Raw genomic sequence first — 21305 nt, forward strand, 5'->3', positions numbered from 1 at the left:
AACATAATGTAAACAGTAACAATGTAATTGTTTATCCAGGAACATGGATACTGCTAGCAGTAATGAAAACTTACTCTTCCTAGCAGTAAGAGGTAACTGCTGTAAATCAGTTTCCAGAGCCATCGTGATGCACTTGAAGCTGTCAAAACAACTGTGAATGTTTGCCTAAGTGAACTCTAGTGTCCAACCTGCCAAGGGCCCCTAGGAACGAAACTGTGCATCTGTGACACTTGGAATCACATAACAAAAGTGTTTCTTTTTTCTTCCCTGTGGTAACTCTACCAATTTGTGTTAACAGTTTTATACATCCTGTACAATTCTAACCGCATGTTTAAAAGTGCTTCTCATACAAACTTCTACCGAAACAGTGACTACAGGGAGTTAACTGATTCTTTACTAATACCATAATTTCTCACCGAGTTAACTGATTCTTTACTAATACCATAATTTCTCACCATGCTGTACATCTTGTAAAATAATCCACAGGCAGTATTCCTAGGAGACATCCAGCAACACTGGCAGCTCCTATTAGAAGTCTGGTTGACATTGTAACCTAAAATATACCAAAGCACAGATTATAATGTTGATTAAGATGTAATAACTGTCCCAACAGAATGCACAGAGCAGTAGGGGGATAAACAGGAAAAGCTTTACCCCCACCCCCACATCCCTGCGCCCACTCACCAAAGTCAAATTTTCTGAATGTGAGACGTCTCCTGGTCTCTGTCTCTGCTAGTCCCTTTTCTCAAACTCCTTTTACCCCAGTCTGCTTCACATTTACATGTTACATATATCTGCTTCCTCCAGACTCCCCAGTTTTTCCCCCCTTAGCTCTTCCTCTTGTTTCAAATCCTCATAGTAATTTCCCACCTAACATCTGCTGCAAAGGTTCAAACTATATTTGGTGCACATGCACATATCTACACAAGAATGATTTTCCCTAACACCTACATTACTACTCCATCTCATCATCTTACAAGTTTTCTATGTTCTCACCATTTAAATCCCAGTCATATCAATTACTGAAATATAACAGAGAGAGAGTGAGAGAGAGAGAGAGTGAGAGAGAGAGTGAGAGAGAGAGAGAGAGAGAGAGAGAGAGAGATGGGGAGAGAGGTGGGGGAGGGGGAGGGGGGCATGAGGAGGGGTGAAGAGAGGGCCACATGAGTTCTTACATGGAAGAGTATGCAATGAGCCTTGTACACATGTTTGTTGAAAGCCTTATAATAAACTATTTCTAAGTTTGGCACTAACTATTCATCTGCATTTCTTAAGGCAGCACTTACTGCTCAGCAATCATACTTGTTAACATCAACCTTCTCACTTCATGTAGATAAGAGGTTTGTTCCCTGTTAGTCAGTGCTAAAAACAACTATTCTGAATTTTACTGTACTTGAACCAATAACAAAGATGAACATGTCAGCATAACAGATGAAAGACATGGTCAAATTTATTTCCGATCATAGCTCCATAAGATCAAAAGCATTCGAGATAAAAACGTCTTTTAATGAAAAAGTAAAGATTACCAAAGACGACATTGTAGATATCCATTTGTTGTTTGTACTAATGCAGTGTTTGTTATATTGTAAGGCTCTGTTTTATGTTATTCCACTGCAGGAAAGAATGAGGGGGGAAATTAAGTTCAACAGTTCAGATACTGTCAGTGATGTAATAACAACTCTCGCAGGGCTCGATATAAGGATAGTAAGAATGTGTGCACTTCCTTTGAAATACCAACTGATTAAATAAGAAGTGCCTTTAGGCTGAATGGTAGATCAACCTTGAATGTTGCTGAAAAGTGGTCAGTATCCCACATGTTTCCAGTTCTTAACAGTCTCCAGCAATTTATTTTAATAGAGTTCAAAAGCATACACCATCCTACATAAATATTTGTATCAGGCATCGATAACAGGTCAACTGAGAAGCTGTGCCATACAGAATTCCACCAAGCATATTTTTGCAGGGTGCACCAGAAGATGGCTGCAGCTGCTTAACATGGAGGATGCAAGAGCAGAGCTGCTGACTACCATGAAATTTTGGATATGGATACCACATTATTTCCTAGACTAGCAGATACAAAAACCATGGATCAGGGGAAATTTTCATGTTTAACATGGAGGATGCAAGAGCAGAGCTGCTGACTACCATGAAATTTTGGATATGGATACCACATTATTTCCTAGACTAGCAGATACAAAAACCATGGATCAGGGGAAATTTTCGTGTTGCAGGTGAAAGGCTAAAGAACATTGACATAAGCCATAAGGAAACCAATCTGATAACAAGTACAAGGGAGACAAATGAGCTACCAATTTATACACCAAACGAATGAGGTAATGCTGCCTCTGAATGTGCTTCTAGACATACAGAAGAACTATTGACCTCTAGTATTGTAACTTCAAAGTGAGTATCCAACAGTGATCACCATGATGACAACAACATAGGAAAACTAAACATCTACACATCCCCAAAGATAGCAAGAGCACACAACTACGAGAACTACTGCACAATCAGTTTAATCACAGATGCACCCAAGTTACTAACAGGAATAACATATATAACTGAAAAGAAAATTTATGATTTGTTAGATGACAATTTGTTTGACTTTCAGAAAGATAAAGGCACAAGAAAGCAGTTTTCATGCTGCACTTAATAGTGGAACCAGGACTTAAGAGAAATTAAGATACATTCTTAGGATTTGTCAAATTAGAAAAAGCATTTGACAACATAAAATGGTGCAATATGGTTGAGATTCTGAGAAAAATCTGAATAAGGTATGGGAAAAGATAAGTAGTATAAAATATGTACAAGAAGCAAGAAAGGATAATATGAGTGGAAAACCAAGAATGAAGCATTCAGGTTAAAAAGTGTCTATGACAGGAATGTACACTTTTGCTTGTACTATTGAATCTATACATCAAAGCAGCAATGATGAATAAATGATAGGTTCAAGTGTGCAATTAAAATTCAGGGTGAAAGGGTATCAATGATTAAATCTGCTGGCAACATTGCTATCCCCAGTGAAAGTGGTAGACATATTGAATGGAACGAACAGTCTAATGAGTAAAAAATGTGGTTTGAGAGTAAACCAAAGAAAGACAAAAGTAATGAGAAGTAGAAGAAATGAGATTAGCGATAAGTTTAACACAAAATTAGAAACCATAAAGTACACAATGACGTGAAGTCTTGCTACATTGGAAGCAAAATAACACATGACAGACAAAGTAAGAGGCTATAGAAAGTAGACTACCACAGGCAAATAGGACACTGCGGCCCATGAGAAGTCTTCTGGTATCTAACATAGGCCTTAATTGGAAGAAGAGATTTTTGAGAATGTATGTCTGCAGCCAGCAATGTACAGTACTGACTCATGGACTGTGGGAAAAAAGGAGAAGAACAAAATAGAGGCATTTGAGAAGTGCTGTTATAAAAGGATGTTGAAAATTAGGTGGACTGACAAGATACAGAATGAAGAGGTTCTACGCCAAAGCAGTGAAGAAAGGAACATATGGAAACTACTGGTGGGAAAAAGAGAGAGGGTGATAAGATGTATGTTAAGACATCAGGGAACAGCTTTTGTGCTATTAGAGGGACTGTACAGGGTAAAAACTGAAGGGGAAGACAGAAATTGGAATACATCCAACACACAACTGAAGACATATGGTACAAGTGCGACTCTGCAATGGAGAGGTTGGCACCAGAGAGGAATGTGTGTTGAGACACATCAAACTAGGTAGGATACTGATGATTCAATACACTTACTCAAAACTGGTGACCAAATAGTCTATACATATGCATTCACGGACATCACTGCCATTCCCACCAGGACAGAGTCCTCTGGAATCACTGTAAACATGAGTAAGTGAACTATTCAACCAAGTTACAGCTCTGCAAGGAGTAAGTGAACTATTCAAGCAAGTTACAGCTATACAAGTAGGGCACTCCACCCATGCATTGCAATGGCAATGCTCTTTGCGCACAAACGGGCGCGCGCGCCGTGTGTGTGTGTGTGTGTGTGTGTGTGTGTGTGTGTGTGTGTGTGTGTGTGTCTAACAAACTGGAGCTGCAATCCAACAATGTTGACTAACCTGTGCCATGGAAAATGCTGTGAGAAATCAGACGTTCTGGCAGCATATTTTAAATTGGATATTCTTTGGCTGTTCATAGCAGACAACTGTACCAAGCTACGATTCCTCGTAGGTACAGGTTCTGTCTCAGTTTAATCTTTTTCTCATCTGATGTGGTGAAACACTGGTTGCAATCATCTGCACATTGTGAACAGATCTTCCATTAACACCTACAGCCATGTCACCTTGCATCTCATCTTCAATCTTTGACACATGGATTCTGTTGTCACCAACAAGTTGCACCCAGTTTTTGGAGCGGATTTTGTTAACTTTTATGGCATCCTCACAGATCTTCTCCATCAACATCTCCTAGACTCTACAGCACAGCTGTCTAGCTGAGGACACTTATGCCATGCCAGACAAGCTCAATATTGCAAAGCCAGAGTTCTCTTTCCTGTTAGCACAAAGGATCTGTCACCCTTTAGACAGTAGCTGAGCCTTGCCACTTCATGTTGTTCCTAAGAAGGTCCATGGTTAGTGACTAATGTCCGTTTACTGCCAGAACAATACCTAAACACTGTCCTAAGTGGTATACCAAAGAATTTGCTATCACATTCAGAACAAGACAGTTTCATGCACAATCGAAAATGACCACGCTTTTTATCATGTACTGACTGCTCTAGATAAAATCCACTGTTTGCACTCCATTCAGACTCCAGAAATTTCTGACAACGCCTGTCAGACTGTGCAATGTTGCCCAGACTTTTTAGCACTTAACTGACGAAATAACCAGAGACATCTGTTACGTCTATATTGATGAACTTGTGGGACAGAGCTTTTAGCCCATCCACAGCAACTATTCACTATATTTTGGGAACACATTTTAGTCATTTCCATGGCCCACAATAATTTGTGAATTATGTCACTCTCTGGCATGAATAAATCCTCATCAAGTTTTTTACGGCAATCACGCATTGCTGTCAGTGCTTCTAAACTATTTCCTAAACAGTTCTCTTTGCCAACACCTGGAGACACACTGCATGGCCTTGGTCCACTCAGCTCTTAAGCAACATGTCAAATAGCCATATAATTTGCACAGTGAAGTCTAAATGCCCCAAATGGTGCATTGATGCCTTGTCTGGCTTCTGAAGGATAACAAGTCAGTGATTTGTGGTCTGTGGTAAGGGTGGATCTTAACCTTTTTATGTGTGGCTAAACTTGCCAACTGAGGTGTAGACCCTTAGAGTCCACAGCCACATGATGACTAATTTGCTTGTACTGGTAATAATTTTTCTGGAAGAAGAACGAGGCTGCCAGCCATGTACATGTTGTTGTAATACAGCTCCAATGATGCAGCGGCTGGTTTCGATTTTGGATAATTCCCTTAGACACGTTCTTTACATCTCCATCGACTATATACTGTTTTGTTCTTAGTAGACACTCCTCACTTCCTGTGGTTGGGTGACCTGCAAGTCTCAATAATACATACGGCCACACCATAGACGCAACCACACCAGAAGGACATCTGTAGAGAGGCAAGACAAACATATGATTCCTGAAGAGGGGCAGCAGCATTTCAGTAGTTGTAGGGCCAATAATCCGGGCGATTGATCTGGCTATGTAAAATTATCCAACATGGCCTTGCTAAGTTGGGACAGTAAACAGAGAAAGCAAGGGGAAACTACAAGTGTTATTTTTCAATAGGACATGCTGCTCTACTGTATGTCTTCTGAGTAAAACATTGCAGCGATAAAAGAGTATCATACAATAAACTACAGGTAGGCATTACTCTGGGTGTCAGATTCCTTAATCAGGCAGATAGGTTAGAGAAATTGAAAAATGAAATGGTTCCATTGAAGTTGAATATAGAGGGAATTAATGAAGTGAGGTGAAAGAAAGAACAGGATTTCTCATCAGGTAAGTACTGGATTCTCGATACTAATTAAGCTGTACTTCCCAGATACCTCTCCTCTTTCTTACAAACTTCTGTGACGTTCACAAAGTGGGAGTGAGGACAGGAGTAACGTTGTCAGAGCAGTTCAGGAGTTGTGCCTGCACAGCAGTCGGTAGAGCAAATGTCTGCAAAAGGCAAAGGTTCCAGGCTCTAGATTGGCTGGGACACAATTACAGTCTGCCAGGAAGTTTCAAATAAATAGGCACTCTGCTGTAGAGTGAACTCATCCTGGGAACACAAAACCAAACAGAGCTAACGCACAAGGTCTAACAATGAATAAGAAATTAGGAATGGTAAACTACTATGAAGATCATAGTCAACACATCACTGCAGCCAAGTTAGACACAAAGCCAAGACCCACAGCAGCCCATATATATCAAAGATGAGGTGACTTACCGAACGAAAGTGCTGGCAGGTCGATAGACACATAAACAAACACAAACATACACACAAAATTCAAGCTTTCGCAACAAACTGTTGCCTCATCAGGAAAGAGAGAAGGAGAGGGAAAGACGAAAGGATGTGGGTTTTAAGGGAGAGGGTAAGGAGTCATTCCAATCCCGGGAGCGGAAAGACTTACCTTAGGGGGAAAAAAGAACGGGTATACACTCGCACACACACACACATATCCATCCACACATATACAGACACAAGCAGACATATTTAAAGACCAATATATATATATATATATACCCAACAGCTGTCTGATGAAGAGATTGAAAGAATGTTTGATGAACTTTTTAATGTTCAGTTATGGTAGATGAAAATTGAATTATGATGGAGATTGGGATTCTTGTGGGGTGATGAACTGAAAGACAAATAGTAGGAGAGCATGAGCTGGGGAAAGAAATGATGGGGGAATTCATCTGGTAAGATTTTGCACAGAGCACAATTTAGTCATCACTAATACTTGGTTTAAAAAAATTGTGAAAGAAGACTGTCTTATTTGGATAACTGTTGTAACTCAACTATGTTGTGAGGGGTTTCCTTTACTTCTTCCATTATTTGTATGCCAATCATGCCCATATGATATGTTATTTATTAAGTCATATCCTCTTATAAACAAAAATCAGTCTGCCATATCTCTTCAGAGTTTACTGTTAGGCAATATGCAAAAAACCAGCCAATAATTTCCTTTCATTTTAGTGCTCGTTGGGCATTATAATGCTTGTTATCACCAGTGGAGAGAATTATTCCATTTCATCAATATACAATACAAGTTCATGTATTCATCAATGTAAGATGAAGCTTTTAATCTTATTAGATTCAAAATGGAACAAAATTCAACTGTGAGATCATGGTACACAACACGCTGCAGCAAAGTAACTCAAAGTTACTTAGTAGTTGTACTTTTATGCTTTCAGGATACATTATCAATTGTTTACACACGAGATTTGGATACTTCACGACTACGATTTGCTTGAGATCAGTGACAAAACTGTATAATGTGGAGAGACAAGAGGGTCATTCCATCTCAAATCAACTAACAGTCTGAACATTGATATCTCAGATTTGGATGATCCCCCCCAGGTAATGTACCCACTAACACTGGTTTAAATTTGAAATTTCAAATTTTTCTGACCTTTGGTTTTTGAGTTTCAAGAAGAGTTTACAAATCAAAAAAACCTCTGTTTTTGATCAATTGATGATTGTTTTAAAATGCTGTAGCTAAAGAACTACACAACCTAGAGAGCTCAAACTTGCACCATTGTTTTCCTCTAAAAATTCCCTTCAATCTGATATGTAACATGACTATGCTACATAAATCTGAAAATTTTAAACTATTCCAAAAAACATTTTTCGAAATTTCCAAAATACGTACCCTTGGACTTTTTTATAAAAATTGTATGTGTTGTCCAGTCTAACTGACTACATGCATGCAAAATTTCAAGATGGGATCTCAATGGGTTCTTGTATAAAATAATATTTTACTACCGCAGTACACACTAGTGAGGTGAAAAGCAGACTATTTCTAGCCCATGAATACTAAGGTAGATCTATGTAATTCTAACAAACTTAAATTATTATGTTAGCCTTTTTATGCAACATTACCCTCTTATTATTTGTTAATTCATTAAATGATATTTTAATGAAAGAATAAAATATATAAAAAATAACAGCTTAAGAATCTTACAATTTTATATGACATTCACTTTTCATTATAAAAAAATGTGAGATTTTCATACAGGGTCAAGGCTCTAGTTTTGGCCACTACCCCACTTGATGTAACCGGTGCAATTTTAAGCTCCTTTGGAATACTAGCCAGTCCTACCATAGATTATAATAAGCAATATGAAATGTGATATTCAATTGTCTCTAGAAACATTTCTTTGTTTGAAGTCACCATTTAATGAAAACATCTGTGCTGCAGATGTTATGTAGTGTTTTTCTTTAAGCAACACACAATCTGTTTTTTTGTATTCTACATGTTGTACAAAGCATCAGAAGAAACTTAATTTATTGAGAGGTAAGACTAAGTATTATATTTTCATTTCCTACAAGTTAAACATGATAAAACCTAAAAACATGTCATTAATGTGGCCGTAAGTGGGGCCTTGACCCTACATTAAAATGTGTATGAAATAATCATAGCAAAAAAACTTATGAGTGCTCTATATTGTACTGTGTTTTAGTGTTAAGTTGTCCAAGTGATCTAGTATAGGGCAGTGTAGTCTTAGTGTACACCATGCCATGTATGTGGTAATATATCAAACATCATAAAATATGATTATTTACTATATTTTTTCTAGAATGTTCCAAATAATAGAAATGTAGTTATTTAAGTTGTATATATATATTTACTTTTTGATAGTATAATTTGTTACCTTACAGAAATGGCATCTCAGAAGAGTTGGGCGATTATTGCTGCTAAATGTTGTAACCCTTTTAAAGTGGAACAACATAAGATAGTCCATGTACAATCACTAAGAAATGTAACAGACTGGATGTGCTCTCTAGACTTAGGAATCATCAGTGGCATGAAAATATGTGATGTATGTTAGTGACAAACACAAAACAGAAGAAGTAGTTTTACCTTGCAGTAGCGAAAATGTAAACGATTCTTTTATTGCTCCTCAATCTTCCATAGACTATTTGAAAAAGTCACTGGATCTCATTGGTGAGTCACCACTAAAGAAGAAAAAGGTTTCTGTGACTACCTATACAAAGAAAAAAACTTGATAAAATAAAATCTAGCTTAGACAAGAACTTACTACCAGAATCGAGCCCTGAAGGAGTTATTACTGAACATTCCGAAGATGAATCGGAAATTATTCAACAGTTAAAAGAAAAGTCTGCTCAAACAACAAAAAGAAGTGAAAACATGATGATTTTGTCTATCTTACCTATGAGTTGGAGCTGTCAGAAAATAGAAGGATAATTTGGAGTGACAAATACATGGCTCGTGCAATAAAACTGTTAGTAAAAGAAAAAGGAATTTTGTCAAATCCTAATCCTAAACCTGGAAGAACTCTAAATGAGAATATTGTTGACTGTGTAAAAGACTTCGACAATTCTGACGACGTTAGTAGAATGATGTCAGGGAAAAAAGATTGTGTGACCATAAGAAATAAAGATGGAAAGATCCAGGTTCAAAAGAGGCTAGTGTTGGCAAATTTGCAAGAAATATACCAATTATTTAAGGAAAAGATCCCTGCAACAAAATTGGGTTTTCCAAGTTTTGCGAATTAAGACCAAGGAACTGTATCCTGGCTCGAAGTGGCAGCACACATACTGTTTGTGTGTGTACCTTACACCAAAACATTAAGCTAATGATGAATAGTGCCAAAATGCAAAATTTTGTTTTGGATGAAGATAAAACTGCTTTGAAATCTTATCATTCCTGCCTAGACAAGATGATGTGCAATCCACCATTGCAACAATGTTTTATGGATATTTGTAAAGAATGTCCTGGTGTCTCTAGACTTAAAGATCTATTGAATGCAAAGTTCACTGACGATATGATTGATGAAGTTACCTACAAAAAGTGTGTAACTGTAGATAGGTGTCTGATGGAAACTGTAACTAAAAGTACTGATGACTTTATGGATGAGTTTTTGGACACTCTAATGAAGGTAAAAACTCATTCATTTATAGCTAGTCAGCAGAAAGAATACTACAGCGAAATCAAGGACAATTTAACTGAAGGCCATGTAGTAGTCAACTGTAATTTTGCAGGAAACTATTCTTTCATAGTACAAGATGAAATACAATCAATCCACTGGACTACCACCCAAGCTACACTGCATCCTTTCATCATATATTACAAATGGGAGGGAAAACTAAAACACCTGCGGTATGTCTTCATATCAGATTGCCTGAAACAAAATACAGTCGCTTTCTATGTATCTCCCCCCCCCCCCCCCCCCCCAAAAAAAAAAAAAAAAAAGCTGCCAGAAATCATAAAGCAAACCTTGCCTTTTGCACTTAAAAAGATTACTTCCTTTTCTGATGGCATCACTGCACAATATAAAAATAAGAAAAACTTCCTTAATTTGTGTTTGCATAAAACTGATTTTGAAGTTGAGGCAGAGTGCGAGTTCTTTGCAACATCCCATGGCAAGAGTGCATGTGATGGCCTTGGCGGAACCGTTAAGTGGCTAGCTGCTAAAACCAGCTTACAAAGGCCGTGACCAACCAATCTTAACATCCAAATCACTTTATGTATCTGCCATGGAAAACCTAAAAAACATGGACTTTGAATATAGCACAACAGAGGACTATGAACTGACCAAAGAATACTTACTTCCTTGTTTTAGTGAATCAAAAGCAATTGCGGGAACACAAAAGTTTCACTCATATAAACCCTGCACAGAGAGTCAAATTACTGTCAAGCCTTATCATTGTAGTCTGGATTAGTCTCTTGAATATGTGACGACACTGAACCAAATAACAACGTCACATATGGAAAATATTGCTACTGGTTTTGTGACAGTAGCATATGACGACTCTTGGTGGCTAGGATGCATTGAAGAAAAATACAATGACATGTACTGAATACATTTTTTACACCCAAAGGGTCCAGCCCAGTCTTTTTACCATCCACAAACAAGAGATATATTAGATGTCCCAGGAAATACTCTTTTACAAACAGGCGAATCCAACAACAGCTATGGGAAGAACCTACACTTTAAGTGCTAAAGAAATGAAGTTGTCCTATCTTGCTTTGGAAAAATATCCTGAAAGATCATAAAAGAAGCATGTTTAAATTATGTTACAGCTACCCTCACTAAACACTAAGTTGTATAAATACCATGTGTATTAACTTTGTAAATACCAATTAGTGTTAGAAATACAGTTCTATCCATGCAAATATCAACAAGTTAATCTTTTTCCCAAGTGAAATTACTTATATGCCAATTTCTAATATAAGGAACTTGTAAACGATTACAAATAAAACTGGAAAACCAAGAAAGAGATAATCTCTGCCATTTACAACTAAGGATGAAGGTGAGTGGCTTTATTCAAAATTTGAACTTGTAGCAAATATATTACCAATTAACATGTGTTCACTTCCTTCTGATGCATAGTTAAAAGAATCATGAACATTAAATTAAAACAACACTGTATCATTTAATGAATTAACAAACAACAAGAGGGTAATGTTGCATAAAAAGGCTTACATAATAATTTAAGTTTGTTAGAATTACATAGGCCTACCTTAGTATTCATAGCCAAGAAATAGTAGGTTTTTCACCTCACTAGTGTGTACTGCGGTAGTAAAATACTATTTTATAAAAGAACCCATTGAGATCCCATCTTGAAATTTTGCATGCATGTAGTCAGTTAGACTGAACAACACATATAATTTTTATGAAAAAAATCCGAGGGTACGTATTTTGGAAACTTCAAAAAATGTTTTTTTGGAATAGTTCAAAATTTTCAGATTTAGGTAACATAGTCATGTTACATATCAGGTTGAAGAAAATTTTTAGAGGAAAACAATGGTGCAAGTCTGAGTGCTTTAGGTTGTATCGTTTTTGAGCTGCAGCATTTTAAAACAATTGTCGATTGATCAAAAACAGTTTTTTTTTAATTTTTAAACCCTTTAAACTCGAAAACCAAAAGTCAGAAAAATTTGAAATTTCAAATTTAAACTAGTGTTGGTTGGTACATTGCCTGGAAAAAACAAAAACATCCAAATCTGAGAGGCCATGGTTTAAATCATGTAGTACAATTGGTTGATTTGACATGGAATCACCCAAGAGGCAATGGAAAGGACTCATGACATATCCAGGAAGCATCAGTTTCCCAACTGGAGAAACCCACTCCTATGTGCACTGGTCATGCACTATCAATCTTTTGTGCATGAAGAAACTAAAGTTGAAAGATACATGTAATGCCACAAACTCAAAGTGTCCACATGACCAACACAATAATGCCGCATTTACATGACTTCCTCATGGCACAAGTTTAAAATGTACCAGAACTATACTCATTAACATCATTTGACATATTTCACTGACTTACAGTGGGCTCTTTCGAGCACAACAATTTCAGTAATGCCCGAAATATGTTAACGACATAAGCTGTGCGTCGCTCTGTGCCAACATCACTTAAAACTTAACTATGAAACAGTGTCCTGCATAAGCGAGATACCAAAAAAATTGACTTTGCAGTATTGTTTATGCTTAATACTAAGGGTACGGTATAGTATATTTTTCTCCTTAGGGATCGCGTACTTAAAAATACAAATACACGGAACACATTGCACAAAATCAACACAGGCCAGTAGGGTTAGATTACCAGTCATCAATACTGATTGATTTTCATCCTTTTTTATTCATCGTACAGAAAATACTAGCGCTAATGAACAGCTCGTTAACATATTGTATATGGCTTATAAAACGAGTTACAGGCGATTGAATCTCAAGGCTTTACGAATGACACTATTTTTTTCTACGGCAATACATGTTCTTTCGCTCACACAACGCGTTAAACTGTTAATAAAGCAAGCGGAAGGGATACATATAGTTATAACTTTAAGTTCAGCGGAACCGGATCATGCATACGATGAAAATTATTACACAAACGTTCACATGACTTCCTCTTCGGTACTCTTATCTGAAAACAGGTACATAAGAGGTCGTAATAAGAATTAAGTCAGATAACAGCTTCTACAACAGGTATGTGGTTACCAATGTCTTTCAAGACGTACTGTACTGTGGGCCTACTCTTTAATACAAACAAATCTACAAAACCAGGGAGGGGGTAAAACAAACGACAGTGGCATATAGCCGCGTTTAAGAATCTTTGAAATTTTCCTGTAGCACTTCGTTTATAAATAATGATTGCTTACTTAACTTTTTGTGGTTTATACGTAAAAGAATGTTGACCTGCTACGCCATAACCTTTTCCAGTCACCTTTATCTCTACGCGTGCTAAGTCTCTTTCTTAACTACGGATGTTTCAGACAGCCAAAACATTATTTTATTATTTTTTGTATTAACAAAACTATTATAGCTTTGCACATCTGATTTTTAACCTCAGTTGGTGTTTAAGCATCTCATTTTCTTCCGTCGTTGAGGCTGTAATATTCAATTGCAGCAGTCTGAAAACTGCTGTCACCTATCATGCGTTGCAGAGGGCAACGTGTTATCGCCAAATCCACCACATGGCAATACCATGTGTAGTAGTTGCAGTTTATTCATACAGAGACAATTTACATTGCGTGGATTTCGTGAGAAAAAAACATAGTATATAGAGATAAATTAAAACACACACACACACACACACACACACACACACACACACACACAAAAGGTTGTACACTACCCTACAACTACAAAAGTGCACATTACCCTACAGAATCTTACATTAAAAACTGTAAATACAACTTCAATTAATTACATAAAGGATGTTTTTCAGAGATTACTTAATTAAGATTTAATTAAAAACATATTTTAGTTGTAACACTTCTATTCAAAATACTGACTTGGATTGTAGCAAACATTTGACTGAAAATTCTACATTCACTATGTCATATAGCATCAAAATAGTACATTAATATAATTACTTGCTACTAGGTTGCTGAAGGTATTCGTTTACACTGTAGTAGCAGTAGGTCATTTAAGACTTGAATATTGCTGCCTTAAATGTAGATAATTTTTACATTTATTTTATATGCACTGGAAGTTTGTTATACAATTTTGTACCTTTAATATTTGTTTCTGTACAATAGTCTTATGCACTCTTTTTACATGGTATTAGTTACACTTTTTTGTAGGTAGAGGGATGGTAATGGCAGAATATTTAGCTGTTGAAATAGCTACCTGGAGGGTTTTAGCCTTGGACTGTTTGTAATTATTCTAGCTACTTTTTTTTTTTTTTTTTTTTTTTTTTTTTTTTTTTTTTTTTTTTTTTTTTTTTTTTAGTGTGAAGATGGGTTTTAGATGTGTCATGTTATGACCCCAGAAAGTGAGGCCATAGGTAATGGCTGTATGAATGTAAATAAAGTAGACAGTTCTCCTACAATGTTTACTATACACTTTACTACTTACACACAGTGTAAAGCAAGCAAAACTTAACATGCTAGTGAGATAGTGGATGTGGGCTTTCCAATATAAATTTTCATCTATGTGGAAACCTAAAAGTTTTGTGACAGCTATTCTCTCAACTTGTTTATTTTGTATTCTGAGGGCCTGGTCATTGTGTGACTTTGTTTTCCTATAATGAATGGAATTTCTTTTTGAAATATTTAAAGTTAACGTGTTCATTTCAAACCAATTTTGTAAATATGCCAAAAGTCTAGTTGCTGATGTTGGCAATACTTTGTTTACATAAGTTACATCAACATTTGTATCATCAGCAAACAGGATTATATGAGTACCACTGAATGGAATTTTTAAATCATTTACATAAATTAGAAATAAGATAGGTCCTAGAACACTTCCATGTGGAACCCTAATTGGTACAGTCTAAAAATCTGATTTGTAAGCAACAAGTTGGTTTTTAATGTTAGCCGAGGTACTTTCTACTACACGTCTTCTATTATGGAGATATGACTGGAACCATTTTTTTTTTATACCAACTCCTATAGTTTCTAATTTGTCTTGCAAGATATCATGTTGGACAGCATGAAATGCCTTCAATAAGTCCAAATTTCTTCTTATTGTACTGTTTTGTTTGTCTAGTCCCATTTTGATATTTCCAGTGAATTGGGAAATAGATGATTCTGTAATCAATCCTTTGTGAAAACTATGCTGGTTTGCTGACAAGAGATCGATTTTTTTTTAGGAAATTTCTAAGTCTCTGTTTCATGAGTGTCTATTACTTTTGAAAATACAGATAATGAAGCTATTGGTCTATAATTTCCCTCTTCATATATACTGTCCTTTTTATACAATGGTTTTATGTTTGAAATTTTTAGTCTTTGAGGAAACCCTCCTTCTGATAATTATAGATTTATGATGTGTGTGAATGGTTCTGATATGACACTAGCATATCTTATTATGATTGAACTAGATACTTCTTCAGTCCCTGAAAACGTTTCATTCCTCACTGTTTTTATTATTATTAGAACTTCTGGTTTATTTATGGGGCATAGCAATATTGAACTGACACTTTATTCTTTTGGAACAGAGGTTCCACTATTCTAAGGCAATTTGTATTTAGATTGACCAGACTATTTATGGAGTAGTCATTTACGTAACTTGCAAGGATAAGATTTCTGAGTAACGCAACATGATCATTTTTTGAAATGATGTTTATTTCTTTTTTTACTACATTCCATATTGCTTTTTGTTTGTTTCCTGACCCTAAAATTATTTTGTTGTTGTGCATTGATTTAGCTTTTTTTAATCTCCTTCCTATAAATGTTATTGTACCTCTTAACATAAGCTGCGAAGTGTTGATCTTTGTTGTCTTTTTCAATTTGACTGAGATTATTTTAGAGTTTGACTGGATACTCTGGTAGCAGATGATATCCAGTGGCTGTTATTCCTTGGTGTGACATTGATTTTTTAAGTTTTTTTTTGGAGTATGAGTCATCAGTTGTTGCTTTTGAAAATACTTTTTTCCAGGTTTCCTGTAGATGGTGGGCAGGGAAGAGCAGGGGGTAGCAGAAAAGGAAAAAGTAAAAGGACTGGGTGTATTGGTGGAATAGAGGGCTGTGTAGTGCTGGAGGGAACAGGGAAGGGCCTAGATGGGTAGGGACAATGACTAACAAAGGTTGAGGCCAGGAGGGTTACACTGAATGTAGGATATATTGCAGGGGGAGTTCCTACCTGCACAATTCAGAAAAGCTGGTGTTGTTGGGAAGGATCCAGATGGCTCAGGCTGTGAAGTACTCTTTGAAATGAAGAACATCAGCATGCAAAGCAACAGGGTGGTCCAGTTGTTTCTTGGCCAGTGTCTGTTGGTGACCATTCATGCAGACTGATAGCTTGTTGGGTGTTTGGTCAGTTTTGGTGTGATCTCCCTATTTCATTTGCATATGTTCGTATCAAAAACTGCTTAGTACTCATCTCCCAGTTATTGTATAGTACAGTTGTGGGATTGTTTAAGCACACTTTAACACCATTGTGTTTTCTAGATGGTGGTCAGTATTTCAACTAGTTGGACAGAGTGGTGATGGGATGTCTGTTAGCTCCATCTATAGCCAACCTTTTTATGGAGAAATTTGAAGACATTGCTATGGACATGGCTACAGATAAACCAGGTTGCTTTTCTTTGTGTTGATGACACTTTTATCATCTGGCTTCATGGACATGAAAAACTGGGAGAATTCTTAGAACACCTGAACAGTATTCATGACCAGCATAATTGAAGTTGAGATGAATGGTGCATTGCCCTTGATGTCCTCATTTGCCAGATGGCAATGGATGCCTCAGCTACAGTGTGTACAGGAAATCTACACATGCAGATCAGTATCTGCGTGCCCTTAGCCACCACCATCTGGCACAAAAATGCAGCATTCTCAACACCCTCATCCACTGTGCTGAAGTCATCTCACACATTGAAAATCTGACACTAGAACTAACCACCTCTGAAAAGTCTTCCAGGAAAATGGCAACAATCAGCACTAGGTAATGCCGGATATTTCTGGTGGGACACAAAGGCAGAACACCACCAAAGAAGAGAACAATGAACTTGCTTATTTGCCTTTCTGTGGTACAGTGTCAAGAAAGATTAGTCAGCTCCTGAAGAGACACATCTCATCAATGTTCAGGGCCCCAGAAAAAAAATATGACAGCTCATGAGGTCTGTGAAGAATGATTTGGGACTTAGAATGTCTGCAGTGCGCAAAATACCACACCAAAGTGGCTGCTATTACATTGACCAAACAGCCCACACTGTGGAGCAATGCTGGACAGAACACAAGAGCTGCTATCCTGAAAAATCGGCTGTGGCAGAATATGGTTTTGGAAAATCAACAAAAAGTTCTATTTGATGAAACACATTTCATTATGAGGATGAAGGGATTTTGGGATAGCATCATAAAAAAGTAGTAGGAATATAAATATCTGAAAATGCCACCAACAAGGATGGTGGTTTGCAGATGAAGAGAGCACCAGTGACATCAGAAATCACAGCCAGCAGTGCAGCTATATAACAGCAATGCCACAGCATCACAGTAGTTATTTACCACTTGACAGTGGCCGAGGAGAGCTCAGTTGAGAGTTCATGAGATTTTAATCATCTGACACACATGGTAGACTGAGAAGATTTTTTAATTCATATCACCCTGAGACCATGCATTAATACGAAGTTTTCTATGTCTCCATCAGGAGATCTCTATAGGCATACCACAATTGTTTTGAATTATGATAATTCAGTGTCTGATATTTCAAAATACTTTATATTATTTAGTGTATTAAGTGGAACTAGATGTTTGTAAGGTATTCATTTTTCAACAAAGATGCAGTTTCCACCAATGTGGATTTTTGTTCTCCAAGTGTAAGCTGCCAATTCATAGTTGGTATTGCATCCTCTCTTAACCATGCTCATTCACAGTTCTGAAGAATCATTGAATTATGGGTTGCTTGATTGAGCTCTTACCTTTGCTTTGCCTTCTGAGTCCTGTTTCGTATGAAAGTCTTTGAACACATGACTTATTTTACTGGTGGACAGAAATCTATCATTTTTCTGTTCTTATTCAGATTGTCACCTGCTTCATTAAAAATTAGTTTCCTTATTTTAATTTTATGTATTTATTTATAATTTATTTGATAAAAGTACACACATCTGGAAATAGTTTATTGCAAGTTTTAAAGACTAACTTATTCAGATGCATTCCACCTTTTGCTAGACACTTACTGATAACTAATTTATTAAGATGTAAAAATACTGCTCCTAAAGTATCACACTGTTCTTACACACAGTCATTTATGTTGTCTCTGTAGCTGTTGCCCACTGATCTGTGCATAATTTCACTCATTACTATATCCTGGATAGACTTAATGGTGTTCTAATTACATTTCTTGTTTTGTTTGTGAGCTTACTTTCACTGCAGCTGCAGTGACCATTCATCCCCATATGCACAAAGAGTTAAGTGCTCTGGTGCAAAGGCATTGCAAAAAATTAGAAACATAGCAGTACCTCATAAACAACTTTACAAATTATCAGATGTTTAGCTTCAAGAATTGAAAAATCCTGTTAGCAAGATGAAACACATCGTAGTTCATTGTAAAGATGCAAGACAAGTTGCAATATATTGTAACAGGACTCAATATTTAATGATATAGGTAACTACTTTCTTTGAAAACTATGAATGTAATCCAGTAAATATTAATCTACCAAATGGAAGATAAACAGTAGCTATTTTATGTGATTGAAGAGACAGCAGCTTTTTCAAGTAGCAAGTTCTTTCTAATGCACTTAAATAAATTTAGCTGGCATATGCATGAATTGCATCAAGCAATATAGTCATATGACACTTCCTGACAGATTAAAACTGTGTGCCAGACCGAGACTCGAACTCGGGACCTTTGCCTTTCGTGAGCAAGTGCTCTACCATCTGAGCTACCCAAGCATGACTCATGCCCCATCCTCACAGCCTTACTTCTGCCAGTACCTCATTTCCTACCTTCCAAACTTTACAGAACCTCTCCTGTGAACCTTGCAGAACTAGCACTCCTGAAAGAAAGGATATTGCGGAGATACGGCTTAGCCACAGCCTGGGGGTTGTTTCCAGAATGAAATTTTCACTCTGCAGTGGAGTGTGCACTGATATGAAACTTTCTGGCAGGTTAAAACTGTGTGCCAGACCGAGACTCGAACTCAAGACCTTTGCCTTTCATGGGCAAGTGCTCTACCATCTGAGCTACCCAAGCATGACTCACGCCCCGTCCTCACAGCCTTACTTCTGCCAGTACCTCGTCCGCAATATCCTTTCTTTCAGGAATGCTAGTTCTGATAGGTTCCCAGGAGAGGTTCTGTAAAGTTTGGAAGGTAGGAGACAAGGTACTGGCAGAAGTAGGGTTGTGAGGACGGGGCGTGAGTCGTGCTTGGGTAGCACAGATGGTAGAGCACTTGCCCACGAAGGGCAAAGGTCCCGAGTTCGAGTCTTGGTCTGGCACACAGTTTTAATCTGCCAGGAAGTTTCTTATCAGCGCACACTCCACTGCAGAGTGAAAATCTCATTCTGAATATAGTCATAGGCTATTGTTAATACAATATACATATTAAATGTATATTATTTGCTTGTTATTCATTATTATTTAGCTTTACTGATTTCACATTCGTGAAGGTTCTTCTTTTCGGTGTACCCTACAGAACACCATGAATTACTGAATAAATAAGTGGATTAGTTATTTGAGCTATTAATTTATCATTCAGCATTCTTCAGTACATTCATATTTTAAAAGGTTCTCTTTTTGTCTGTAATGTTTGTCAACCACAATTAACTTTCATGTAAGACTACACTACAGATAAATACTTCAAGAAAAGTCTTCTAAACACTTAAATTTGTTACATACTGCTTTGTACGTAAGACAGCAATAGCTAAAGAAAGTACATGGTTAATATTTAAGAATCTTCTGACCATCTTTTACTAAAAAAGTTCCTGTGTATGTATGGGTTTCGCACTGAATGAAGACTCTTCAAGCCGCTTTAGATGTAATGTAATCCTTTATTGGGAACACGACTGATTTTGCCTTGTTACAAGTGCATTCTCAGGCAATGCGCTATTAATTAAAAGTTGTTTGTTTAGAACAGGATTTTATAGAAAGGGGAAAAAAATTATAAAATTTTGTAAAAATATATGTTGAATGTTCATTAACCAAAAAATTATTAATTTTTTTAAAGAAATCCTACTCACATGATTAGTCTAGGAGCTGTGATATCCCCATAGTTTAGTTGCAGATCAAAAATGTTGATCCTTTTTAGGCCATTGTCAATAGTCCCAGTAGGTGGGTGTCAAAATGAGAACATGGGATGATAAGATGTGGTGTAAAAAATAATTCCAGCCATTGAAATTTATGTCTAAAGCATGTAAAAATACTTTAACAATGTTCACAGTATGTAACATCTGCGGGTTCTACAGAAGTAAATAACAACAACCTACGAAAAGTACTAATGCATCTAAGAACTGTTCAGCACTGAGCAAATGTGAAAATGGAAGATGTCTGTTATGCCATTGCTATGGACTGGTAATTGGTGGTTTTGTACTATAAAATTGTAAAAAAAAAAAAGAAAAAAAAAATGTTGCATTTTAATTAACAGTACATCAGCTGAAGATGCACCTGTGAATGTATAAATCCAGTAATATTCCCAACAAAGGGCTACAGCAAAAGTGGCTTGAAAAGTCCTCATTCACTGTACTTAACTCGATACTAGACTAGCTAAGAAACCCAATGTTGCTTGGGTATTTATTTATTCCAGTTTTCTGTTGCCCTATTGTCTCCTTCTTCCTCTCTTTTTCCACCTCTTCCTCCACTTCTTTTTGCCCATCCCCTCCTCCCCTCTCTCTGTCCATCTCCTCCTCCTTCTCTCTTTGTCCATGTTCTCCTCCTCCTCTCTTTGTCCATCTTCTGCTCCTCCTCCCTCTATATGCCAATCTCCTCTTCCCTTCCCTCTCTCTGTCCATTCCTCCCTCTCTCTGTCTTTTTTCCTCCCCTTCTCTGTATCACTCTCCTCCTTCCCCTTCTCTCTCCCTCCATCTTCTCATCTTCTTCTCTCTGTCCTCCCCCTCCCCCTCCCTCCCCCCTCTGCCCCGTCATCCCATTAGCACCCTTACCCCTACATCATGATTCCTCAGTACTGTAAATGGTGGTTCCCCAAATGTTTCATCATTCATTTCATAGCCACTCTTTATTAGGGAGGCTTTCAGATGTAACAACTGGTTG

General features: G+C 37.0%; 2 protein-coding genes across 4 annotated transcripts in view; one reads left to right on the top strand and one right to left on the bottom strand.

Moving 5' to 3' along the window:
* LOC126478682 (uncharacterized) overlaps positions 1-12549 on the bottom strand; it is a 34788-nt gene extending 22239 nt beyond the window's left edge. Inside the window, exons 1-2 of the mRNA XM_050103721.1 lie at positions 12490-12549; positions 456-553 (exon numbers count right to left, since the gene is read on the bottom strand). Of these exons, the coding sequence (XP_049959678.1) occupies positions 456-547 (92 nt within the window). The 5' untranslated portion in view covers positions 548-553; positions 12490-12549. The remainder of the gene's footprint in view (positions 1-455; positions 554-12489) is intronic.
* A 384-nt stretch (positions 12550-12933) lies between these two features.
* Positions 12934-21305, top strand: part of LOC126478644 (spermine oxidase) — a 174222-nt gene continuing 165850 nt past the window's right edge. The window contains exon 1 of one of the 3 annotated variants that reach the window (XM_050103720.1): positions 12934-13145. The gene's annotated coding sequence lies outside the window, so the exon portion shown is untranslated. Of the gene's footprint in view, positions 13146-18235; positions 18705-21305 lie in introns of those variants that run through there. The other 2 variants (XM_050103718.1, XM_050103719.1) reach the window with 2 other exon arrangements.

This window comes from Schistocerca serialis, chromosome 1, assembly GCF_023864345.2.
Source record: "Schistocerca serialis cubense isolate TAMUIC-IGC-003099 chromosome 1, iqSchSeri2.2, whole genome shotgun sequence".
In the NCBI taxonomy this organism is placed as follows: Eukaryota; Metazoa; Arthropoda; class Insecta; order Orthoptera; family Acrididae; genus Schistocerca; species Schistocerca serialis.